The sequence below is a fragment of the Protopterus annectens genome, chromosome 4.part0 (assembly GCF_019279795.1).
Source record: "Protopterus annectens isolate FY-2018-M chromosome 4.part0, PAN1.0, whole genome shotgun sequence".
NCBI lineage: Eukaryota > Metazoa > Chordata > Ceratodontiformes > Protopteridae > Protopterus > Protopterus annectens.
This window is the reverse complement of record NC_056733.1, coordinates 292,618,968-292,646,457: the sequence shown is the minus strand read 5'-3', so window position 1 is coordinate 292,646,457 and position 27,490 is coordinate 292,618,968. Positions and strand designations below refer to the sequence as shown.

At 41.1% G+C, this 27,490-nt stretch overlaps 1 protein-coding gene across 1 annotated transcript in view; it reads left to right on the top strand.

The window, feature by feature from the left end:
* Positions 1 to 27,490, top strand: part of SUSD2 (sushi domain containing 2) — a 1,008,194-nt gene that overhangs the window by 542,805 nt on the left and 437,899 nt on the right. Inside the window, exon 7 of the mRNA XM_044068275.1 lies at positions 4,911 to 4,996. Within this exon, the coding sequence (XP_043924210.1) occupies positions 4,911 to 4,996 (86 nt within the window). The remainder of the gene's footprint in view (positions 1 to 4,910; positions 4,997 to 27,490) is intronic.

The window sequence follows — 27,490 nt, the reverse complement described above, 5'->3', positions numbered from 1 at the left end:
TCAAGGAGACTGACCTAAATCGGTCAGATAAACTATAAACTTCAATCTCTGGAGCCAGTACTACATTGCATATGTTAATGACCCCCCACTGCCACCACACACACACACACACACACACACACACACACACACACACACACACACACACACACACACGCACACCTTCTTTTCCCTACTGAATTTGCTTCTTACCAACATGTACTTGTGCTCCTGTAAGAGGAACTTCACTCTTCTAGGAAGCTTAAGTATTAATCATATTGCCCCTTGTCAGAAACTACTCCATCAACATTACAGTCTCTTACTTAGCTTTTCACACTCCCCATACACCCTAATCCTACTTCAGGAAAACAGTCTTTCTTAAACTTTAAAAACACGAAAAACAAAACTGCAAACAGAAAAGGAAAAGAAAAATGGAACGTACCTGTAATCTGTAGCACCTTTTATTCCAACAACTGAGCATTTTTGTCAGTGGTAAACAAAGACTTGCTCAGAATTCTGATGAATTATTTGATTACCACTGATGAAAGCACTCAATTGTTGGAATAAAAGGTGCTACAAATCTGAGGAAGTCTTTGTTTACCATTGACGAAAGGGCTCAGTTGTTGGAATAAGAGGTGCTACAGTTTACGGGTCTGTTCCTTTTTCCTTTTCCTTTTCTTTTTTTAAACTTTAATGTCAGTAAAATGTCATGTTGATTACTAATCTAGCTTAATGGTTAATTTCCTCAGCAGCCAATGTCCTGTACTGCCTTACTGCACAAACAGGCCTGTACAGTCCCTGCTGCCAGAGAAGCTAGCTACACATTTTATCAGCATGCTAGCAGTCTGCTATAATACTAGTACGAAGTGGTCCCTGATGTGCTTCTCCAAGACTGGGTTCTTCCAGATTATTTTTCTATTTTCTTTAACAATGAGGATGCAGGCAAAACTTGGAAAGACAATCATACACAATATTTGTCTGAGTGAAGCAGTTCTGATTTATAAAAGTTCTTGCCACCATCAAATTTACCTGCTAATGAACATATTACTTTTGCACTCACTAGACCAATAATCACCAGTTTCTGTAGATGTTTCCGCTCACAGACTGCTTCTTATTCTATTTACTACCAGGTTTCCTACTGGAAAATGTGGATAATATCCTCATCTCAGGGAAAAAAGTCTCAAACACAGACAAAAGGAAAGGTTCTGCCTGTGGAAAGGCATGCCCCTTACTTTTTAGACAACCTGTTCTAACACATTGTAATGAAAAATACATTCTACAGTAACATAGTCTGTATGTCATTTGTATAGAAAGTATATACAGAAATGAAGTACTAATTAAGGAGATTAAGCTGATCTTTAAGAAACATACTACTGATAAAAGTGAAGCCTCATTTGTCTCCAACTGACTCCAGTTGATGCACAGTTGTTAATTTAAATCAGATACTCAAAATATTCTATTCCTTTATATACAAGACACATGAAGTATACTTGTGTGCATCCTAACAAAGACAAGCTCTCTCCCACTATGCACACCTGTGTCAAACCTTATTCTTTAATCAGAGAAAGCTTACACTCTAGACTGCTGTATTAGTGCCTTTTTTACTGTGGGTAACGTAACGGTGAAAAATTACCCAGTCACCCTAAGAAGCAGGAGTCCCTTGGGGACATAAATATTAATTGGCAAACCCTCGGTAATCCTAACTCTTCACATCATATAAATCTATATGGACTTACATAACTAATCTCATAACCAACCCATACAAATAACTCTCAGTCTCCTAGCACCCTAATACATTGGATACTTGTTTCAAATGCCTCCAAATACCCCAGTCAAGAAACACTTACTGACTCCCTGAGTGACCACTCACCAGTAATAGTGTTCAGGTATACTTACCATCTCTCTAAACCACACAGATTTATCACCTTTTGTAAACTTTCCAACTTCAACCCAGAAACATTTAAATCCTTGTTGTTGTTGTGTCTTTCGGCTTTTCTCGGTTAGGGGTCGCCACAGCGGAACTCCAAAATCCTCTCCCAGCTCCCACTTGATGAAGCAGTGCACGCTTTCAACTCAACTTTCCTTAACATCTTAAATTCACTAGCCCCACTCCAGAAAGTATGGATAAAAGCTAATATATCCTCCTAGCTATCTAAAACTACTCACACCCTTATAAAAAACAGAGATGGGGCTTGGAAAACATTGGTACAATCTAAACTCCCTGCCGACTTGCAAAGGTATAAAGAACTTAGAAATCAGACAAAAAAACTCATCAATAAAGACAAAAAAGATTTCTACTACAACCCCCCAACAACTCTAAAGTCTGATCCTAAAAAATTCTGAAACACTATAAACCAAATACTACATCTTGGCAACCCTACTTCACCTAATCCATGCCCAGATAGGTCACCTGAAGAAACAGCCAACACCTTCAGCACCTATTTTATAGAGTCAATATCCAAGCTATTTAACCCCAATCCCAACCCTTCTAACACAAGTGTTCCTAACTACCCTGAACCTTCTCCAACTACTAACTCTGCAAACACTTTCTCCCTTAAACGTGTTCCCACTACCTACATCAAAACTCTACTCTCTAAGTTAAAACCATGCTCTGTATCTGCTGACAACATCCCATCATACTTTCTCCAGGTAGCAGCTCACTCTCTTGCTCTGCCTGTAGCTGTCATAATCAATTGCTCCATCTCTGAATCTAAAGTTCCATCAATCTGGAAACAATTCTACACTCTACCTCTTCATAAAGGAGGTAACTCCGTTGAACTCTCCAATTTCAGACCTACTACTATCTCTCCCCTCTCTAACGTTTTGGAGAAATGTATACATAAACAAGTTATGCAATATCTCATACAGGAAAAACTGCTCACTCCTACACAGCATGGTTTCTGACCTAAACATAGTACCAGCATAGCTCTACTATCCTTCCTCAACACTATTTCTTTAGCAAGAGATGACCATAAACTTATCTCTTGTTTATTCCTTGATGTCTCTAAGGCTTTTGACACTGTTTCTCACTCTCTACTACTGAACAAACTGCCTGACCTCAGCTTCTCCCCAGATACAGTTGCATGGTTCTCCAGCTATCTTACTGACAAACTGCAATCAGTGAGATGGCACTCTGCACTATCTACTCCCCTTCCAGTAAGAATGGGTGTCCCCCAAGGATCCATTCTTGGACCACTACTTTTTAATATCTTCACCAGCTTACTCGATTCTTCTTGCCCACAGTCTTCCATAGTCCAATACGCTGATGACTCTACAATCATCACCATTGCCAGCTCTCCCTCTGAACTACTATCAGCTACCCAGTCATCCTTTAACTCAGTCGAGACATGGCTCTCCAATATTCAGCTCATCCTCAAGCCTAAAAAAAAAAAAACTGCTACTCTTTCTTTCCAAAACAGTTAACACATCAAATCTTCCTTCTCCATAATGTCCCTAAACAATATCCCTATTGAAGTTGAATGAATCCAGCACAAAACACCTCAGTGTTACCATCGATGATCAGCTAAAATTCAACTTTCACATAAATAATTGTATTAGAAAAACCCTTCAGAAACTAGGACTTCTGTACAGAAATAAAAAATTTCTCACTGCTGAAGCTAAGATCACTGTATGCATGCTTACCTTCTACCTTGTTTAACATATTGCTCCCAAATATTCACAAATCTTAACTCCTCCTTACTAAGCTTGAGTCAACTTATCACAAGATAGCTAGATTCGCAGCTCAACAAACCTATACATCCCACCACTGTTGCTCCCTAAAATACTTAAATTGGCTTGAAATACCTCACCTGCTTCTCCTCTCTCAGCTCCATATCATACACTCCATTCTATATCAGCCAGCCTATTGTCCAGCACTATGCTCCCTCATCTCCCACTATTCCCCTACAAGGCATCTCCGGAGCTTGACCCAAGATCTATTATATATCTATAAACCCAAGTCTAAATCTGGGTTACTCTATAGCATGGAACAAACTCCCACTTGAAATCAGAACCCTTACACATCCTAAACAATTTAAATCGGTCACAAAAGAGTACTTTAATGAGCATCAGACGTGCCACTGTTCTCAACCTCCCTGAATATATCCATCTAACAAAGTAACCATCTTTCTCTTCTCTCCTTACTTTTCCCTCTCATAATCATGCTCTATCATTTTTAACCTACTCCATCCTTTTTCTTTCAGCCACCTCTCCACTTGCTTTCCCATTCCTTTATCTGTAAACATCTTTTAAGATACTGGTACAGTCCATGTATTACATAACATCTAGTCTAAATAACAAACTACCTGTGCTTTTCATGTAACTTCCTATGCATTTATATCTTTAATTTTAACACTGTACTGATGTTGTTTCCTTTTGACGTTTGACTTAAGCATTCTGTATTACTGCATGTGTTCTGAAATTACCTTGGAATTGTACAATTGCTTGGATTATTTGGAGCTTTTCTTCCCGGGCCTCTGTTAAAAAAGGGCTTTAGCTCAGTCAGACACTCCCTGTCAGCAAATGTAAAATAAATAAATAAATTAAATTAAATAACGCTTATTGAAGAGAAAGTATTTAATATTCACAAAACCCTTATAAACCTCTTAATTTCTGTAGCAAGAAACATCTTTTAAGGGCTGTGCACATTATCAATCAGCTAGACTCATGTTGACCAACTCTCTTGTATCAACTTGCAATGCTTTGCTCTAGTACTCCTTAATGTATCCTGTACAGTTCACTTGAATCCTACCTTTGTTTTCTTGTACTCACAATCTGTAGCTGAAGATCGGCCCTTGGTACCACACTAGGAACATTAAAATACAGTTTGTTATATTAGAGCTGCTTGGCTTTTAGTAAAAATACCAAGAAGAGTAGTCAAAGTCCAAGCATTTCAACTCTCATTTCTTCTTCTTTTTCTTTTTTGTTTACAGACAGACTACGGATGTGACATTGAGAAAGGAAGTGTATGTACATACCATCCTGGAGCAGTGCATTGTGTTCGAGGCATTCAGGGCAGGTAGGGGAACATTTTTTTAATTAAGAATTGAACTTTAAACTGTGAGATAGGCCAAGGGCTGATCATTTCCACCACCAGCACTATTAATATTGCTGTGAATAGTCAGATGGAAATGATAGAGCTCTAACTGTTCCTTCAGGTGACTGTAAAACTAGATTCAGGTAACTACAAAATAATGTATACATGCATATAATATGCGTAAATAATGGGAAATAAATGAAAACATCATCTGGTAACTACTGATAGCCTTTGGAGAAAAAAAGGCAAATTTTAGTTGTGTGAACAAGTGTGTCTGCATATTGTCACAAAGGTATGCCACAGAGCTGCAGGAAATGTTTTTCTGAACGGTTTCATAAGCCTATCTTTGTAATAATTATCTGCATTTTGGAAGTATCGATCCTGAGAAAATGAAGTTAAAAATTGTGTATAGTCAGCTTATCAGGGCTTCCAGGCCCACCACTGATAGTAAGTTGTCTGATGATGAGTTGAACTTTTTGGCTAAATTGTTCATGTTTAAAAGATGTTAGAAAGGACAGGTACTAGATAAGGATTATGAAGCTAAGACAAGGAAATGGTCATCAAATCTGTTCTGTACAATGCATCTCCTACAATCATAAAATGAAATGTCTTTAATAAAAACATCCATACCCATATAATTTAAATTGACTTTGGGGGAATTTAATAAAGCCTGCATGGACTTTTTTCCATGTAGGCATCGTGGCACACTGCTTACATGAAAGTAAACAGGTGTGTGATCCAGTAAACACAGCTGAGTGGCATGCATGAGTGCACCAACATGGAATTATCTGTGGTATGCAAATCACCTCATATGCAGGTGAACTGCATGCAAATGAGGGAGGCAGAGCAATCCAGCAAGCAGATAGGCAGTCCTGCAGACCCCGTGTTAGTGTCTGTAGTGTACATGGAAAACTTCCTTGTACAGGATGTAAAACAGACAACAGGGAATGTAAAAGTGCAGTTAGATGGGCAGAAATAGCATAGCAGACACAGATATGTGCAAAAAAATCCACTGTGTGTTCAAAACTGTATGGGAAATAAAAATAAGTTTATTTTTTTTAATAATCTTGGTATGTTTGCACAGTACGCCGTAGTGAGCAAACATGCTGTTGTGAAAAAAAAAATTAAAAAGTGTAAAAAGAAAATTTATTAGTATGTGACAGTAATGTATTATAGGACCCTGCGTGGAGTATCTACAGTGGTGGAATGGTGCTGTTGCTAATAAAGGCAGGTCCTGGAACCATGTAGTTTTCAGGTTGTGTGCACGTATTGCTATGCAAATGACCTGGGGTTACTGAATAGCACAAATGCCTTGGAACAGCTAGTCGATACCCCCACAAAAGGTGATAATATTTTGTACTTGGTATTAACCAACATGAGTAACCACTGTAGCATCCCTAAAGTATCATCCTCCCTGGTAAGATTCAACCATAAAGCAGTCACTTTAGAAGTCACCATCTCCCCCAACCTGCCTTTAGCTAGCATCAGACATAAAAACTTCTCCAAAGCTGATTACAGCCTTCTGATGGATGGTATAAACAGCTTCACAGCCCCCTCCCCCTCTGTAGGAACTGGCACCAATATCCAAAACAACACCAAAGCACTATATATAGATGCATGGAATCAGGAATACCCGACAGGACTAAATCACCCTTCGCAAGGAAGAGTAAACCTGTCTGGTGGACATCTGCAATAAATATACTCTATAACAAATGGAAAAGAATTGCTGACCAAGACGGAGCAGGTACCCAACTGGAAGCAATGTCTCCTTAGTCTGAACAAGAAAATAAGAGCACTAGTGAAATCCTCCAAAGCCAACTTCAAGTCCACCTTGGCCACATCTACTAGAGACAATCATAAGGCCTTCTTCACATATGTCCGCAACCTCAAAGGAAGCACCCAGATCTGTTCAGAACTGGTAGTCAAGGATACCACATATACAAATGCCGTAGATATAGCAAACAGTAAATCCAGACATCCACAGTACCTGCCCCCTTCCCCTTATATCTAGGGAACATGTCATCACTGCTCTCCGAAAGGCAAAAAAATACAGCCTCCATGGGACCCGATAACATACCAGGCTGCATCCTAAGTGAACTCAGCAGGAACTTGCAGCACCATTAGGCACCCTATTCAACCAAAGCCTGAGTACCGGCTTCATCACAGTTGAGTTGAGGACAGCCACTGTCATCCCTTTACACAAAGGCAGAGCATTCACTGATCCAGGAAATTACAGACCCATCAGCCTAACTAGTATGATCTGCAAGGCCATGGAACGGATTATCATGGAACTTATTAACAAGGACATTGGCAACCTCCAAACACTCGATCCCACACAGTTTGGCTTCAAGGGGAGGTCATGTCTGCTAAATTTGGTGGACTTCTTTGAGACAGGTTTCAGCCCAATGGCTTTTTTCAATGTATACTTCAAACTGCAGTCAACCACTTATTTATATATACAGTTAAAAGCCTTAATTGATCATTAATCAAACAATTATAATTGCTCATTTAGACCAGGTGGAAATAATCCACCCAGTTTCACAATCCATGATTTCACTCTTTTGTTTAAAATCTTGTGCCAACCTGTTTTAAAGAATCTATTGCCCGTAATTCTATCAGTAATGATAAATTTAAGTCTAGCTGTGTTAAGTACCATAGTATGTTTGTACAAAGCATTGGTTAAATGTTTATTTCTAATATTGCTAAGATTTTCTGAAATGTGAAATTTAATGGGTCTGGAAGTTTGGCCAATGTAAAACCCGAGCAGGAACAAATTGCAAGGTAAATGGGCAAATCACTGCTATAGTTAGAAAAAACATTAATAGAAAAAACTTTTGAGGTGTTTTTACTGGTAAATTCTTTCATCTGAAAAATGTGTTTTCAAAAAGAGCAATGCCTACAAGGGTAACAGCCCACCACTTTGGTCCCATCTAATGTAACCTGTACTGAATGCTCTAGTGGTGTATATCGTTTATAATGGCTAAAATGACTCCCCCAAAGTCTGGCCTTTATGAAATGAAAATGAACATTTATCACCTAGCAGATAACATAATCTCTCATCAGCCAGCAGAATGTCTCAATGCTGTTGCACTAGGTCCAAAAACTCCCGTGTATTTCTGCCATAAGTGGTAGTGAACCTTATTTTGTGATCCCTCTGATACTGAAGTTTTTTGTATATAAGTAAATAATTTCTGGAGAGTTGTTGAACCTCCCTACTGATCTTAAACACCTTGGCCATAGGATACCCATGTTCTCTGAACCGATTAATTAGGTCTTGGTCAAAATGCTTATAATCCTCAGTGTTGGAGCAAATCCTGTGTATTCTCATGAATTGTGACTTAGGGATGTTATTGATAACATGTTTAGGATGATAGCTGGAGGCATGTAATAATGTATTTGAATGATGGGGTTTTCTGAATAGTGAAGTGGGCAAAGTACCACCCGGTTGTCTATATAAAATTACATCCAAAAAGGAAATATACATCAAGTCATAATTAACCGTAAATTTTATACCCCAGTTATTCTCATTCAAATACTGGACAAATTTTCCTAGATATATTACATCTGATTTCCACACCATCCAGCAGTCATTCAAAAAACGTCACCAAATATCTATTTCATCAAGAAATATATTATGATTACTATCATAGATGATAATCTGCTCAAGATAACCCATGAACAGATCAGCATATATGGGTGCAAAAGATGCACCCATAGCTGTACCCTTCAGCTGTAGATAACATTTGTTATTAAAGTAGAATACATTTTTAGAGAGGACATGCTCTGCCAAACACAAAAGGAAAGTGTTAAAACCTGGACTGTATAAAGAAATTTTGTTCAACTAATATTCCAAGGAACATAATCCTGCCCAATGTGCAATACTGGTGTAAAGAAAAGTGACGTCCAAGGTGCACATCAACCAGCCTGGCTCCAATTGGGTATCGGAAACAATATTTAGAAATTCTGTTGTATCCTGTATCCTTGCCCTAACCCCTTGTTCGTAGGTTCATAGGTTCATACTAGGCTATCTGCCCTAGGGCATTTGTAAGCCTAGCCAGAGTGTGTTTGGCTTTCGCCACCCATTTTAAATGAATTTTGCTATGCCCTTTTTCGAGGTTAGTATACTGTGCCTTTCTCTAACAGTGACACAGAAGTGATACCCGGGGTAAACCTACTATCTCCCATCCACTCATCAAGATTCCTCTTGAAGAGAGTCAATGAGGGACTCTGCCTAACCTGGACTGGGATTTTATTCCAGAGTGAAGGGAGCCTCTGGGTTATGAATCTGTCCCTCCAGCATGTCCTATTTATTTCAGTGCTGAGGTTCAAGTCTCTCGAGCACGTAGCTCGATGGGATTTGGATTTTCTGAGGTGCAGCATGTCCATTAATTCCAAGTTGGACATGGCTTTATACGTCAGGCACAGATCGCCTCTGAGCAGGCGGTATGCCACTGAGTAGAGCTGGAGTTTCTTTAACCGGGCAGTATATGGCATCTGTTTGAGACCTTTGATCCTCTTGGTGAGGTACTTTTGGGGTCTTTCCAGTTGCTGCAGGTGTCTGGTAAGGTACATCCCAAAAGGGGCATTGTACTCAATTATGGGCCTGATGAGGGATGAGTAAAGAGGCACGATGACCTCCCCTGATCTAGATGTGAATCCTTTCATGATTAGGTGGGCTATATAAAATGTTTTTCTAACCACTTTGGCCACGTGGTTGTCAAATGAGAGATTGCTATCAACTTGGGTCCCCAGGTCCCTAATTACTTCTTCCGAACTTAATGGATTACCACCTATGTGGTAATTTGTGGGCACTTTGTTTTTGCCAAAGGGGATGACTCTACACTTTTTGGCGTTTAGCTTGAGGCCTTGGCTCTGGCACCAGTTGTCTGTTTCTATGAGGCTCTTTTGTAGGATGCTTGTGTCGGCTGGAGAGTCGATTATGGCGCCCAGTTTGCAGTCATCTGCGAACTTGGTCAGCCACAGTCCTTCCGTGTTAGCCTGTACCTCCGAGAAATATATACCGAACAAAAAAGGTCCCAGGACTGAGCTTTGTGGGACACCAGTTGTAACTGGTTTGGAGTCTGACATGGCTCCAGCAATTCTAACCATGTGGGTTCTGTCCTTGAGCCAGTTTGCAACCCATCTAGTGACATAGGGGTTTATATTTAAGCTGGTGAGCTTATCTATAATGCCCGAGTGGGGTATTGTATCGAAGGCTTTTGCAAGGTCCAGGTAGGCTGTGTGGACCACCTTCCCTCACAATGGCCTTGATGACTGTTTCAAAGAAATCGACCAGGTTTAAGAGGCAGGATCTGCCCTTAACAAAGCTGAACTGGGTAGGATCCAGTGTCTGTAGGTCCCCAATATCTTTATTTATGAGGTCCATGATGATCCTTTCCATAGCTTTGCAGACCAAGCTAGTCAAGCTTATGGGGCGATAGTTTCCAGGATCCGTTGAGACACCACCTTTGTGGAGAGGGACCACTGTTGCTGTACGCCACTCTTTGGGTACATATCCCGTAGTAAGGCTGAGATTGAACAGTAGTTTTATGTTTGGGTTTAGTTCTTCTTGGAGTTCATGTAGGACGCAGCCTGGGACACCGTCTGGTCCCATTGATGTTGTGCTTTTTGCTTGGGAGAGGGCAGCTCTTACTTGAGCATCTGAGATGTCAGGGGGGCAGCACTCTGCTGGGATAGATATTTGCCCTTTTGGTGGGGAAGGGAGGGAGAAGTTTGCGCTGAACCTGTCAGCTAGGATGTTGGCAATGTCTGTGTGTTCGGTGTATTTTTTGTCATTTTGGACTAATTCTGAGCATATCTGGGAATTTCCACCCAGGTTCCTAACATAACTAAAGAAAGCCTTGTGATTATCCTTAGTGTCCTGAGCAATTTTTTCTCTCGAAGCTGGCCTTAGACGATTTTATGAGTGCCCGTAGTTTTTTGCTAATACTGATCAGAGATGCCTTCCCCTTTTGGGATTTTGCTCTGTCATGTAGTAGCTTCCTCCTTCTATTGTATAGTTTGTTTATGGCTGGGGTCCACCAGACAGGACGCCTAACTTTGGAGGATTGGGTCTTGGTTTTATTTGGGATTGCATGATCCATGCATTCCTGAAGGTGTTCATAGAATGCGTTTATAAAGGATTCTGCGGTCTGGGCCGTATTTTCCACAGGCCCGGGGGCTTTGAAGGATTCCACCACGGTTTTGATGAGTGTGAAATTTGCTTTAGAGAAGTTTTTCACTGGTTTTCTGGGCAGGGCCTGGGGTCGGGATGTGAATATCTAGTGAGATTAGTTTATGGTCTGATCTTACCAGTGAGGGATACACTTCTGGTCTGGAGCATAGAGTCCCCATAGTGGTGATGATGAGGTCCAGTATGTTTTCCCCTCTTGTGGGAGTGGCAACAAGTTGTTCCATAGCATTTGGGTTTATAAATTCTAGGAACCTTTGGGCTAGGGTGTTGGAGCTAGAGTAATGCTCCCAGTCTATGTTAGGGTAGTTGAAGTCGCCCAATATAATGGTGTTTGGAGAGACCTTCATATTTTCCAGTGTTCTCAGGAAGGCCGAGTGGGGTTCCTGGGTTTGGGAGGGTGGTCTGTAGTAGGCTATAAACTGGAAGGCAGTTTTACCCACTGTTAGTTGCACATGGATAGTCTCTGATGCTTTGTGCTGTGCCACCAACCTGGAGGTGTGGGTATCTTTGACGAATATTGATACTCCCCCTCCTTTTGTGGTTCGGTCCAAATTTTGGGGCCGAAAAACATGGTATGAGGTATAACCTGGTAGTGCTGGGGTGCTCTCAGGTGTCTTGAACCAGGTTTCTGTTACTGCACAGATATTGATGTTCTCCATGCTAATGAGAGTTTCGAGTGCGTGCATCTTGAGGTTTAGACTTCTGGCATTGAGTAGCATTACTCTTAGTTTCTTATCCCTTGTGATACCTATGGAGGTGGGTTTGTCTTTTGAGCCTTGCCTAAAAAAGGCACTATGGAGGTGGCAAGAGCCTTTGCCAATATCCGAAAGCCCAGGGGTGACAGGTGCAAGCCGTCCCTAGCGAAGCATCGTGGCTTGTCGAGCATGTCATCCCAGGCAGACAGGCATTGGATCCCCTTTGAATGACACCAATACTTAAGCCAATTGTTGAAATTGATCATCTTGTCTTCATATTGTGGCATCATTCTTGGTGAGGGTAAGATGCTACTCAAGGTCAGGGTCATACCGGCCTGGGCTACATGCTCAGAGAGCTCCTCTATGTCTCTTTTCATGTAGTCCAGGGAGGTACGTCTCAGGTCATTCACTCCAGCATGGACAATGACTGAGTCATATTTGTACTTGCCTTGGAGTGACCTGAGTGCTTGTGTTATGTGGCGGATCCTAGCGCCTGACAGGCAGCTCACCGTGACCTTCTCCTTGTTCAGCCTGGTGAGCGGGACGTCAGTGTGCCTGACGATAGTCATCTATTACAAGTGTATCAGGTGTGTTGTTTAGCGTTAAGGGCTGTGACTGTTCGGCACACTGGCTTTGTGAGCTATGTGTTGCACGTGTTTTGTTTTGGGGTAGCGGTTGCTTGGGTGTCTGCTTTCGAGGTCTCTGCTGCTTAGGCAGATTTTTATTTAGAGCCTCCGAGTATGTTTTTGTGTGTTTATGTGTTTGGTTTGCTGTCGTGGTAGGTCTATGTGATTGTAATAAAGGTTTTAAATACATGGTGAGATATGCAGATAGAGGTTCAGTAAGGGAACCCTTTCCAGAAACAATGGGTCTCCCTGGTGGTTTATTAATGTCTTTGTGAATTTTCGGAAGAAGATAAAAATATTGTGATGAGGGATCTTTAATTTTTAAATGAAACAATGTATATTTGTCTATTATGCCTTCACTGACCGCAGACTCCAAAAATGAATCTATTTCATTTTTAAACCTAGTGGTGGGATTATAGGGCATGCATCTGCAGAATCTAGCATCTTGTAGCTGTCTATCAACCTCTTCAACATACATGGACCTATCCATTACTACTGTAGCACCACCTTTATCTGCTTGGATAATGACAATATTCTTGTTGTTCCTTAAATTCTCTAAAGCATCCATTTCCAGTGATGTCAAATTGGAAGGAGAAACATTTTTATGATGGTTAAAGCCAAAGTGCAATTCTTTCAATATACATTTTTGAAACAACTCCACATTTTTGTTCATAGGTGGAACAAAAGTGGATTCATGAAACTTAAAACCGCTATTATCCATGTGCCCATTATCCAATTCAGTATCCTGAATGTGCAATTTAAGATTAAGCAGTCTGCGGAAAGCATATAAGTCCGCAAGAAAAGTATCTTCTGACACAAAAAACCCAGGGATGAAATTCAAACCTTTATTGAGTATCACATAATCATATTCAGACAAAATAGCCGGTGAAATATTGATAACATTGTTTGTTGAAGTTATCCTGGTTTCAGAAAATTCAACATTGCTTCCAGAGAGCCATCTATGCCTGTGTTTAGATTTATGTTTCCTTCCCCCCTCCTCCTTGTCTTATGGATAAAGGGACTAAATTGATATATTGTGATAGCTGATCCTGTTCAGTAGTACAAGATTTCTTGTGGGTTGGTGACATCTGCTGTCTGTCAATTTTTGTGTCAGTGTATGAGGACGAATCCTCACCAGATCTATCACTGACTTTTTTTGAGACTTGACTTACTTCTTTTCCTCTTTTGGCCCATAGGCAATGAATCTTTTTGGACAAACGTAGCACTTTGTGCTTTTGACTTGTTCAAAGGGCTTCCCCAAATTATAATCCCTTAAATAAATCTCTTTTAAATTTACGAATTTTCCTATGTTTTAATTCCTGTTCAGACTGTAGTAAATACTCACTTAGTTTGTCAAAACATTGTTTATAAATCAGTGAACCCTCAAACGATTTAGCTTTTTCACAAATCTGAGTAACCTCAGATATGTGTATATCTATTATGCATTCATAATACTCATGTAAAGTTTTGACAAACTGTATGGAGGCTTTTTGTTGAATATCAGGCCAAGATGTAAGAAATATATCAGGTTGGCCAACTAAAGGTTTGATACAAATTCTCAGGCCTCTTGGGGTAATATCCTTTTTTAAATATGCCTTATAAAGCCTTAAGTGCCATACGCATGGTCTAAGATTTTTCAAATGTTTGCTTAACTGGTGAAAGGTAGAAACACATGTTGTATCTAGAGATGGCTCTCCCTAATCAGTTTGTTTGTACTCCCAATCCCAAAGACTTGAATGTCTTCTTTATCTGCTGACAATCCCTACAAAATGGTTATTAAATCCATGCTAACAGAGTACGAAAAAACTATGGGATGATACTGAATAATTAAACCTATGACTTACAACAAATATAAGGATAAAATAGGCTACTTGATATTGTTTCCGATCAAAAAGTATAATCCCAAATAGTCTCCCTTTTACCATACAAACTTACATTTGTTGTGAAAAACTGTCATTCACAATGTCCAGTGGGGGCCACAATATAATGGGTACTGAGAAGAAAATATATATAACTAACAATGTATTTCTCCAAAGCATCTGTGGTTCAAAATACATAAATTATTTAAATGAAAAACATATAATGCATAATGAATTATAATTGCAACCTGTAAGACACCAGAAACATGAAATGTTCCTGATTATATCAAAAACATGGATTGTAAAACTGGTTGGATTATTTCCACCTGGTCTAAATGAGCATTTATGATTGTTTGATTAATGATCATTTAAGGCTTTTGGCTGTATATATAAATAAGTGGTTGACTGCAGTTTGAAGTATACATTGAAAAAGGCCATTGGGCCAAAACCGGTTTGTGTTCTTTAATGTATTGTGGAGCCACATAATAAATACTCCATTTCCGTTTGCAGCTGGCTGCTTTGTGACTTTTTATAATAGATAGTCTCTCAACTAGGCATCAATCTGTATGTTACCAGATGGGTAGCAAACTAGCTCACTGATAGAACCCATGTAGTCAAAATAGGGGAAGCCACATCAAGCAGTAGACGAGTAACAAGTGGCGTACCCCAGTGTTCGGTCTTGAGTCCTCTGTTATTTGGGATATACTTTTCTGAGGTGCAGGCCAAAACCAGTGGGCTATGGCTGACCAAATTTGCAGATGACTGCAATCTGGGTGCTGTCATCAATTCCCCTAGTGATATAGACATCCTCCAAGAGGGTCTCACTCAGACAAATGACTGGGGCAGGAAAGATGGCCTCAAGCTGAATACCAAAAAATGCATCATCATCCCCTTTTGGGAGAGTGACGTCCCCAAAAATTATCACATTAATAACAACGTCCTAAGCACACAATCAGTATTAAGGGATTTGGACACCCAGGTTGATAGCAACCTGACTTTTGACCACCATGTTTCTTCCATTGTATGGAAAGCCTTCTACCTGGCCCACCTCATAAGGATATCTCATCCAGGGACAAGGAGGTAATAACATCCCTGTATTCTTCCCTCATAAGGCCCATTATTGAGTACAACACCCCTTTCAGGATGTACTACATGAATATGAATAATACATGAATATGCTAACTGCCCCCATTGTCCCTGATAGACTGTTCGACACATTTGCATCTAGGTAGCCATGCACGTATACTGCTGTACCTCGCTGATGTCATGCTTCTGCTGTGCTGCCATGCCATTCTGTGCCTTTGTATTGCCGCTATGTGCCCATAGTGTATCCACTCAGATTCCTGAAACAGAAACATACACATGTCCATGACACAACTGTCATTCTGTAACACTACTGCCAGTCCAACATCATGCAACAAAGATACACAAAGAGTGATGTGTAGTCATGACACATGCCAGCATACAGTACCTGTTGTGGCCCATAACAAGGGGCATGGCAAAACAATACTGCATTACACAAGTACATGTCAAGAGATAGACACCCTGTTGATTAGACACATAGTAGCATTTCCCTGCCAAAACTGTAAACCACAACAAACTAGTAACCAAATCCATAAGTTCCAGGGCAATGTACAAACCAAGACCCTCTTGTACAACTATGTAATAGATTATATCAGTAAAATGGGAGCTATTTTAGTCTCTGATTTTTAGGAGGAAAGTAGTAGGAACCAACTGAATATTGAACATGCAAAAGTTGATGGTATTTTGTATGATCTGCTATTGGATGAAGCTGTCATTTTAGAAGAATACAACTTTATTAAAAATGACTTTCCAAGTATCCCATCAATTTTTGGGATTCCCAAAATTCATAAGGATTTATGCAACCCCAAGTGCAACCCATGTGGATGCAAATGGCTCTAAAACATATGGTATTGCTAAATTTATCGACAACAAACTGAAAGATGTCCTTAGTAAAGAGAAACTATAAAGATTCATGGGACTTTTTGTCTGTCCCAAAAAATATAGAAGATGATGGACTGATTTTGGTAACTATTGATATAAAAGATATTTTGTCTGTGATACTTCACAGTACAGGCTTGGAGTGGTTTATGTTGTACCTAACTAAGTTTACCAGCCTGGCCGACAATTTAGTGAAATATCTCACCTCCTTAATGGAAATTGTCTTAAGTACGAATTGTATTTGGTTTGAGGGCACAATATCCAAGCAGGTGCAAGGAGAAGCAATGGGAGCACCCTGTGCCCCCATTTTTGCAAACAGCATTTCGGGAACATAATTTTGTATTCAACAGTCCCTTTTTAGGAAGTTGGTGTTGTTATGGGCTCTTTTTGGAAGACATCACTATTGTTTGGCATGATCCAGAAATTAAGTTAGATGAATTTTTTACATACATTAATGATACAACTGATTTTTTAGCTTTTACTTTGATTAAGTCCTTTGAGTTGATTAACTATCTTGATGTTCAATCATGAATTGATTCTGTTAATCATTGCTTTACATCTACATTGTATAGAAAGCCCACCTACTCTAATTCCCTGTTATATTATCAATGTTTGCACCCACATCATTAGAAAAAGGCCCTTGTTAAAGGGCACTTAGTACGGTTGGCTTGAATGGTATCAGAAGATGAAAGTTTTTTGCAGAATGGATGATTTTGAAAGACATGCTATTGAACAGAAGTTACCCACTGGCCTTCCTGGTGGATATCTTCCAGGAGATAAATGATAAGAGGAATAGATTGGTTTATAAACCCCTTTTGGGATGTAATAATGATGTTTCAACTATGGATATTAACAAGGGGAGTAAATACAACAAAGCGTGTATTTTAACATACATTCAACAGGGTACTCTGGTCAAGGAGGTACTGACAACTAACTGGAGAATACTGCAATTGGCTGGAGGGAACATGAACAGGTTGGGACCATATCCGATTATTTCATTCAGATGAGATAAGAATATTAAAAACTATCTTGAAACATATAGTCTTCGGTCTAATGGTAGAAAGGAATCCCAAGATGTCCTAATGTGCTAGATGCTTGTATTGCCCTTTCATTTATGAGGGGGAATCTATTAATGTTAGTGGGTATGGAAAAATTAAATGCCCATTTCGGTGAAATTGTAGATCAGAGAAAGTCGACTACCTGGCAAGTTGTAAGCAATGTTCTTCATTTTACATTAGGAAGACCGAAAGGTCATTAAAGGAGAGAATCTACGAGCACCTGAGGGAAATTAAGAAAAAAGATATTAGGAATGCCTTATGGAGGCATATACAGGTTAATGAGGGACATGAATTTTGTTTTTTTCATTATTTATGTGATGCACCAGGATGGGAGAGAGGGGCCTTGGAAGGTATGACTTGAATGTAAGGAGGCCGAGTGGCAGATTAAGACTAATGCCACCGGCCCCAATGGCTTGAATGATTTTATCTCCCTCTCCTGTTTTTTGAAATTGAGATAATTAATGTATTAGATTGCTGTTTTTTTAGTTCAGTAATAGTAATACAATTTTAGGTTATTATTAGTGTAAACAACACAATCTTATTAGTTTTAATATGTGTGGTCAGATAATGAACATATTAAGTCATTCTGGTGCTCTTTTTTTTGTAAATGAAGGTGTTTTTTGTGAATAATACAATGAAACTTCACAGCCTTTTTATCTTTCAAATACTCTATTGGTTGAAACACTGTTACTCTGAAGAAGACCCTTTATGTTATGGGATGAAAGTGCTAAGTGTGGCAGTTATACTTGGTTTGTTATATTAAAGTTTTTTTTATTTTTATCAATCTTATTGTTTTAACTACAGTTATTACCTCTTGGACTAGCTACTAAGTTGTACAAGAGGGTCTTGGTTTGTACATCACCCTGGAATTTACAAATTTGGTTACTAGCATTTCCCTGCATCGCTGGCACGGATGGCAGGGATGTGGCACAGGTATCATCACATGCACAGGGTGTGGTGTGGGGATGCCAGAGGCCTAGGCTGTGCCAAACAACTGACAGCATGTGTGTGAGTCAGGAAGGGGTGCGCGTTAGATGGGTCATGTAGAGGTGCTATGTATGTCTGTAGGTGACCTGCATGTGAAAGTGATGTTTGAGTGTGTGTGTGTGTGTGTGTGTGTGTGTGTGTGTGTGTGTGTGTGTGTGTGTGTGTACACTGTCAAACCCAGTGGTATCCCTACATGTGTGTATGTTGGACAGCTGTGGACCATACATGGTAGAGTGGACAGTTCAGTGTCCAGTCATGAACATGGGAACTGGCTCTGCCAGGACTAGCACTGGCACTACCATGCCCAAGGTTTGATGTGGTACTGATACCTAATGGTGACTGCAAAATGCTGGGGCTGTGTCCCCCACAGGACCACCCAGGACTATGTGCCCATGGCCTGCCATGTCATGGTGTGGACAGCACACTTCCCTCTGTAGTGCTGGAGGTACTGCCAGTATGGGAACATAACTATGCATGGCCATATGGACTCTCAGCAGATGGTGTTGCTGACCTACGTCCATGTGTCCCAATGCCCACCTCCAACCAGATGTTCCAGCACAGACAATGTGTAGTCCAAGACAGACACTGTCTCAGCCCACCTTCTGTCCACTGCATCAGTGAACCGATCCAGGGTGTCCCCATGTGGTGGAGGCAGTCACAGATGTCAGACTGTGCTGCATCCATAACCCTAAGCATCCATCTGGTGTTGCATTCAGATTGTGCCTGTGCCTCCATGATGGCTCGAAACATGTGTTGAGTGACCCTGTGATTTGACACCTGCAACAGGTGGTGGATGGACAGCAGTCCTCCTACGAGCACCCCTGTCAATCCACCTGTGTGGGACCTTGCTAGCTGTCTGGCTGTGGAAAGAGTCTACACCCACTTATGCCATAGTTGCCACACTGTCCTGTTCAATGTTGCCACCCTCTGACTCTCCAATATCTGTGGCCTCTCGGTATGTCTGGGCATACTGGTAGTGTGAGGTGACAAATTGGGCAAAACAGGGATGTCAACCTCTGTGACAGATTTAGCCCCTGATTATTCCACATGTGCCTCACTATGGCCACCATCATCGTCAGAATCCGATGAAACACTGACATCAGGTTGTGAGGGGGACAGACTCCAACCGCCCAGTCACCTGTGAAAACCAAGACAAAAGCAGTACATTACTACCTGCACTTTTATGTATGGTAATCCACACAGACTCATACAAATGAGGATCCACATCTGTATTACCAGTCTCACATCTCCTCATCTCTGCTCCCATGCACAACAGACAGTCTCACATCAACATACACAGACAAGTCAAGCCCTTTATAACATTCACTTCAGCCACAACCAGGTAAAGTTCCCAGTACAGTCTGCCTCTAAGGTATGCAATATGACACTATACATGATAGAAATGCACATAAAACCCAGCACACCTATCTTAAGAATGATATGCCAGTACTAGTATGTAGCATTTCTCTTTTGGGTTTGAACAAGCATCTTAGAGTAATTCTCTCATGTGTACCAGGCTGTGTAGTTGCTCATAACTATAAATGCAGACGTGTCGATGGTCGTTCAAATACACACCTGTGACTAACCAGCCTATGAATTGTAGTTAACTGTTCCAGAATGGAACATACAAGTATTCTACTCTGGCTAAACACAACATTTGTACATAGGGCAATATGGCAACCCTTAACTTTCATAGAGTATATATGATCCCTAAAAAACAGTAGCACACTTACCAGGTACAGGACCACAGATTTGGGCCACACCTGATGGACCTATGAAAAGGTGTGGGAGAAGTATTGTCAGCACCACCAAAGGTTGCAGCACTACAAGGTAATTGTACATATATCGTCATGTACAGTAGCTACTGTGATACTGGCTGTATTGCTGACATTCTGAATTTGTGTGCACAACTGAGCATAAACCCTAGCTCCCCCCTTCCAATGCAGATAGACCTAACACCCATGTACAGCTGTGTACAGCCTATCACAATGACTGATTCAGTATTACATTGCTGAACACAGTATGCTTACCTGGACACTCCTCTGCTGTGGACACTGTGGCACCCCCCTCCATAATGCATGGTGTGATGGATGCTTGGGGGTTGTCATGTGTTCCTAGGTTCACCAGAAATTCTTCTGTGTCTGAGAGTGGTTGTTCTGTCGCAGACCCTCCATTGATGGTGGCAAGATCCCAGGAAACAGCAGCTGCCCTTCATTGTGCAGCATTCAGCTTGTCTATGGCCCAGTGTAGGACCTGCTAATAGGTCCTCTCCTGTTGGCCAATCTGATTGACATCCCTCACAAGGTCTGCCCTTAATGCTGCTTGCTGATTCTGATTATGCCTCCCCCGGACAACAAGATCTGATGGTGCTGTCTCAGTCCATCCAGTATTATGTCATTCTCTGCATCTGAGAAGGGGGCATGTCTTCTGTGGTAGATGGTTCCTGAAAGACAACAAAAGGGGAACACATTACAGGACCAGATACATGGACGTCCACTATATACAGATCCAGCACACCCATAATGGCCTCCACTATCCACTGCTCCCTCACACGTCATACCCCAGAGTCTGGCAACACTTTATGTGTGTGGATACCACCAAGATAGTAGCAATACTGGGGTATGCCTCTGTGTGCCATGACAGATTTTGCTGTATGTTCCAACACCTAACATTGCAGTCTACTGTGGTGTGTTCCTTACAGGAAAACTCCCACTCACATGTCATATCGCTACTGCCAGACAATTAACAGCGTGCTATTACAACAACTATATGGGGCAGTCCAGCATCACCAGTGTGCTGCAGTGACAGAAAACAATGCAAACCTGCTCTAGTATATGTTCCCTGTAGACATCATACCTCTCAACTATAGAGATGTATGCAGAATGTCAGGATGTTTGTCTCATAGTTTTGGTCATTTTCACACAGACTTGTGGATCTCTGACAAATATTTAAACACTGCTGCCGAGTTTGCACATTGGTCCCCCCATTAATTATGGCTTTGACCTGCTTTCATGCTGTAAGAGGTTGACAGGTATGTTAGGCATAGCCCTCAACCAAACAAGGACATATGCCAATGAAAAAAGAGTATATCAGGGATATTCAGGGACACTTTTAAAATGTTAGAACTATGTATGTGAGACAATGACTGAATGAGGGAGGTGAATTACAGTACATTGATTGATGTTACAGGAGTGTACACCCTTACTCACAATGTACTATGTGTAATCCAGTAGCTTTCCTGCAACAGACAACCATTGTAGGAGGGATTGACAAGGACAGAGCTGGGATGTGATTGAAAATCATGGACAGTTGAGAGGCATGCCTATAGGTGTAGGACAGCAGAGTATCACTGACATGTCATTACCATACATCTAAGACAGGCTTACTGTTGTAATCTGTATTCCCCATACCTCCATCCTTCTATATGCATCCTGTTATATGGAGAAATCTATTACATACCTAGTGGAGTGCAATGCTCCTTTTTTGAATTCTGCTTCTGGTAATCTTTTGGAAATACACTCTCTGTGTGAGCTAAGTGTCATACAGACCTGTTCCCCATAAGCAGCTGCTTGCCTTTTTAAGGTACTGCTCATTAGCAGGTAGTTGTCTCTGTACCAATCTGTGGATTAGAATTGCTAATTTCTGTCAAAGCAACTGAATTGCACTATAATTGGCCAATGACATGATACCACTGTGTAATATATAAGGCCTTCATGTAGACCTGGGCCCCTTTCTTAGTTGTTAAGATGGACATTGCTGAGGTGTTGAGAGTACAGCATCACAGAGGGCAGGTACCATAACTGTCAACTTTAGAGATTTATGGAGTATGTTCACAGTTTCACCTCATATGTGTGGTCAGTGTCCCATGACAATGTGGTCATCTGGCAGTTCACTGGCAAACATTGTGGGGTGAGGTCAGTAAGGAAAGAGATACACTTGAGTGTCAGACTTCATACCCATCAGAGTATGCATGCTAATGCAATAACTGTTATTCTATCAACCTACTATCTTTGTAGGGGTAAACCATTACACATGTCCCTACCTGTGGGCCTTAGCCCACCCCATTACATATGGCTGTGTCCGGATCCCTTGTTCTAGGGTGTTGGGAGGTATGGTAGGTCTGTAGCAGCTACCTTTATATACAGCTGTGTATGCTATGCACATAGGGGAGAGTGTGGACACTTTGAGGACAGCAAGCTGTATCATCCCTGTCGTTACAGCAGAGCCAAGGTAAGGGCACCCTATATAGTCCAATTGAGGCATATGATTAAGGTACATCTGTTACACAACTGTGCAAATAACAGAGTAGTAGGCAACATGTAGTTAGGCTATATGGATATGTGCAATCTGTCCCTACCTGCAGGCCTCTGACTTGCAAAACTGGGTAGCAGTTCATTAACTAGCAGTATCCTGTGTGGATTAGGATTATATGACTTAGTCATTACTTGCTGTCTTTACAATAATGTAATTGAACTGCAACACAAAACTGGATTTGAACCCAGGACTGTGCGTGGGAAAATGTACTGCATGCAAGGTATTTAACAGACGGCACTACTGAGTCACTAAAAAAGCATGTGTATTTGCAAGATGTATGTGTACATGTACAGCTGTACAAACATTTATACATCCATCAGTATGTGCATTGCTTTATATGGCTGTATTTCTACACCAGGGTCACAGTTGTACATGTACTTTGCCATTGCTGCCTTAGCAGTTATCTTTCCACAAATTGCTGATAAAAAGGGCACATATTCCTGCTATCACAGGCCTCGCTTACATTCATTATTATGTCTTTGGCTGTCTACTGGTGTATTATTGCACCAGAGTCCAAACTACACTCCCATTTTTCCCATTAGTTTTTATTCCGGTTACATGCCTAATGTCTATAAGTGATAATCAGTATGTTTTGCTGGAAACACCAGTTTTAAGTCAGATCTGTGTAGTGTGATGGGTTAATGCAGGGGGCTGTAAGTGAGAGGAGCCTGGGTTCAAAACTTGGCAGAAGTGTTTACTTTGTACATGTGTCTAACAATGGAATAAACATATTTAATCATTAAAGCTCATTTAAGCTTAGCTAAGTGAAGCAGCATAGTGCGCAGCACCATTGCACTCCACTTAGCTCCGCACGAATCTGTGCTAAAAAAAAAGAAGAGAGAAAAAAAGGGGGTGATAAGAAAGTGGTGAAATGGGGGCAAGCAGGGGGGAAAACATAGTGAAAGGCAGTTAGGGATGTGCAGGAAGGGTGTAGGAAAGAACCATAGCGATCCATATCTTGTACAGCAACAGCTGTGTATTTTGACAGATTTTGTAAATTAATTTGGACCCTCAAACCCAAGAGGAGTGAGGGCAACATAACTGTGTTGACAGGCCAATTAGACCAGATTAGTGGTGTCCAGTGGACACGTGTGTGACATGGAGAGCTATGTATGGGGCGATATTTTTGTTTTGGGACAGATGCCCATTATTTTTTTTTAGGTGAGAGCGGAATGTAAGGGAATGGACATAGGTACATGTGGGGAGGTAAGCTGGGTGGGAGATGATGCATTTGCAGACAGACAAGGCAATAGATAGGGGTGGTGTGTGACACATGAGAGGGATAAACATCTTAGATGGGAAGGATGTTGTGGAATCCAAGTCGCACGTGCTCCAGGCAGCAGGTGACTCGCATCCCCACACATGGGACAGTCGACACTGCTCCTTCACTGCCCCGTGGGTGGCTGTGCTGGAGGCTGGGTTCCGGGGTGAGCCTGCCCCACCAGGTCAGCCAGAGTGCTGTCAATTTGGTGCAGGCAGCATTCATAGTTCCAGTGAGCAAGCCTGCACACCAAGACTTGCAGTTGATCTTGGGTGACTGCAGCCCCTCTGCCACCACTCTGAGGGGGAGGCCAGGCCCCCTACCTTGAGGTGGTTCCACCCAATGCTGCAGGTGATACAGGGGGAGTGGAGGGAGCACCACCGGCCTGGGTCCCAGATGTGCTAGGACACAGTGCCACAACCAATTGAGGCAAGGTAGGTGGATCACCAGAGCCGGCCTACCCTGACATGCTGTGGTAATGGAGGTATAGCAATAAGTATAGGTTAGTAATTAACAAAACATTGTTAGTATTAACAGCATGGCAGAACATTGGAAATAACGCAATTGCATATCAATCCATATTATGTGAAACACAACAAAAAAATAACAGAACAATTAGTATAGCAGCATGCCCGTAACAGTTAAATCATAAGGCCAACAAAATAGGTAATTTAACAAGATATGTTAATATGCCTCCATTATAGTACACGACAATAATAAAACACATGCCTAAAAAAACTGTTAATGTAGCAACATGTGTTAAAAGTAAACTATAACCATTGAATAACAGTAATAAATAAATGAAGATAAGGGGTGGGGAGAGAGAGAAAATCAGTCCATTAGTAACAGTGCAGCTGACTTCCTTGACAACAGCACTACTACATACTCTATGGGTCTGTATTTTCTTTATGTGTACAGTGAGTACAAGTCTCCTGTAGCTGATGTAGCATGTACATACCTCTCAAGCTGTTTGTGTGGGTCACTATGGGCCAAATGGTAACAACTGTGGGTACACACCTACACAGAACACCTGCACTTCAGGTGGACCTATATAACTACCATGTTGTTCTGTGGGCTGAAATGGTGATACTTTGTTCTAGGTACACATTGCCATGGTATTCCTGTACCAGGCAGATTAGACACTATTAATTACATAAAGTGACATTGTGACACTTGAAAGACATGTACAGTACAGACACTAACCAACAGTAATGCCTTAGTTAGCAGGCATGGGAATAGAACTCACTAGCAGTAACTGCAGGGGACATTTGTATGGAATGTATTAATTGACTGCAGCAACTTTTAACAGACACTCCAGGGATACAGCCATACCAGGATTACACATATTATCTCTGACTGCACAGTGTTGATTTTTCACATTCTTGCTAATGATTTTAACAGTATGGGAAATCTAAACCCACAATTATCTACTCATAATATGTGCTACCTCACCCATTTACCTGTAGTTCCTGTGGAGTGAGAATTTGTGAACACTACGTGACTGCTACTATAATATTTAGTGCTGCACAGCACTGGATTCGAACCCTGGTCTGTGTTTGGCAAAATGTACTATATACAGAGCATTTAACAAACTGAGCTGCTGAGTCACTGCTGATTACCAACTGACTGATATTTGCCTAGAGCTTACCTGGAACCAAAATATGACCTGGCAGTACTAATACAGTGTTATACTAGACTGCAGTGGCAGTAGAACACACATGCATGAAAGACAAGCATAATGCAGATAGTAGATACACTATATATCAGCATAAACAATGCTGGTGTACACAGTTTATTGTTAGTGGGTTGAAATATCTGTGAAGCCAACAAACAATATCAGTTCATGGAGTGGGCTGCCTCACCTATTTTCCTTAATTACCTGATGTTTGTGGATGACAGAGCACTATGTGAACAATACTGGTCTAGAGACAGCCTTGAATAGTACTATATGAGTTAAACAATACAGTTGGCAGCCATTAGATAGGCATCTACAGCTATTAGTGTTATACTTGACTGCAGCACCTTACCTTACAGCCTGAATGCACTGCTTTATTGCAATGGTTACAGCAAGAAAAAACTGATGTACACAATTTTCCTTGGTGTTATTGGTATTGTTTCATGTTTGTTGCACAACAGTTGGCATTATTTATTTCTTACAACAGAGCTCTAATTTCTCATTTATTGCACTACAGACTTTATTGTATATAAATTAATGCAAGTACTGGTATTGTTTCATGTTTTTATTGCACTACAGTTGGCATTGATTCACTTATTGCAATACAGCTCTAATTCCACATTCATTGCACTACAGACTTTATTGTATATACTTTTATGCAGTTAATGTTTTACCCTTTCTTGCTTATTTCACTACAGTTAGCATAATACATCTGTACTCACCACACTCATGTCGCAACCTGGCTAGGCGCCCGGCATGCAACTTGACATTGCGAGCCCTCTCTGCTGCAGCTGTTGGGTGAGAAGCACACCAATATCCATACCAGTTTTTCAGACTTTCAGATTAGATATTTGGTGAAACAGAGGTAAAATTACATACATACTTGTGGGGTATTCCCTCCTCAAGCTACCTGGACCCAGGTTTCCAAGAGTTCCCCCTTTCGTCATTTCAGGTTGTCATTGTGGTGACAACACTGCTCACCTGTGCAGAGGATACCAGTAACACTGGTGAGTTCTCTCACCAGCTGGCCCCAGGCCTTCACCTTACACTCCAAGCCCTGGAAACCTCTGTCCAGCAGCCAGTCATCATGGTTTTTAACTAGGAGTCCAACCATGACCCTGGACTCCAGAATGCCCCAACACTGCGCCAGAAAGCATGCACCTTCACCAATACCATCCATAGCACCCATCAGAGGAAGAACTCCAATGGGTTCTGCTGTATTCCCTCCTTTTGGGCTTACTGTAGACTGTTTTCCCACCCTTACATGTCATTGGGCAACATTCAAAAAGTACTGCATTGCTTAGCATCACCAAAAACCAGCACAGGTGAGCTAGGATGTGCGGAAACTAACAGAACCGAAGTGTTAGCAGAGCTTAGCAGCATGTAAACCAGCCAAGCAGAGCCGAGCAGTGCATAAACATTGGCAGACGTTATCATCTTTATGCGGTACTTAGCAGGTCTTAGCGGGTCTCAGCAGAGCTTAGCAGAGTGCAGCGGAGCCATATTTTAAATTAGTCTGCAAAATTTGTATATTAAAATTAAATACTTATTTCCTTTCCATGTATTCAAACCCTGGACCTACTGCACATGAAGCCATCACTCTACCCATTTAGCTACATCGATATTATGAAATCTGGTATACCTTCACATATACCACTGAACTATTTATAAGGAGTGGTGAGCTCTGCGTCGTGCTATGCAAACATGCTTAGATACGCTTAAATATCACATTTAAGTAAATAATTAATGACACCCGGTTTCTATTTTTAGATGGTTGGCAGGTGTCTGCTGTCTTATCTGTGAGTGCCGCTTAGCACTGTTGTGCTCTGTGCCTCACAAATATGCT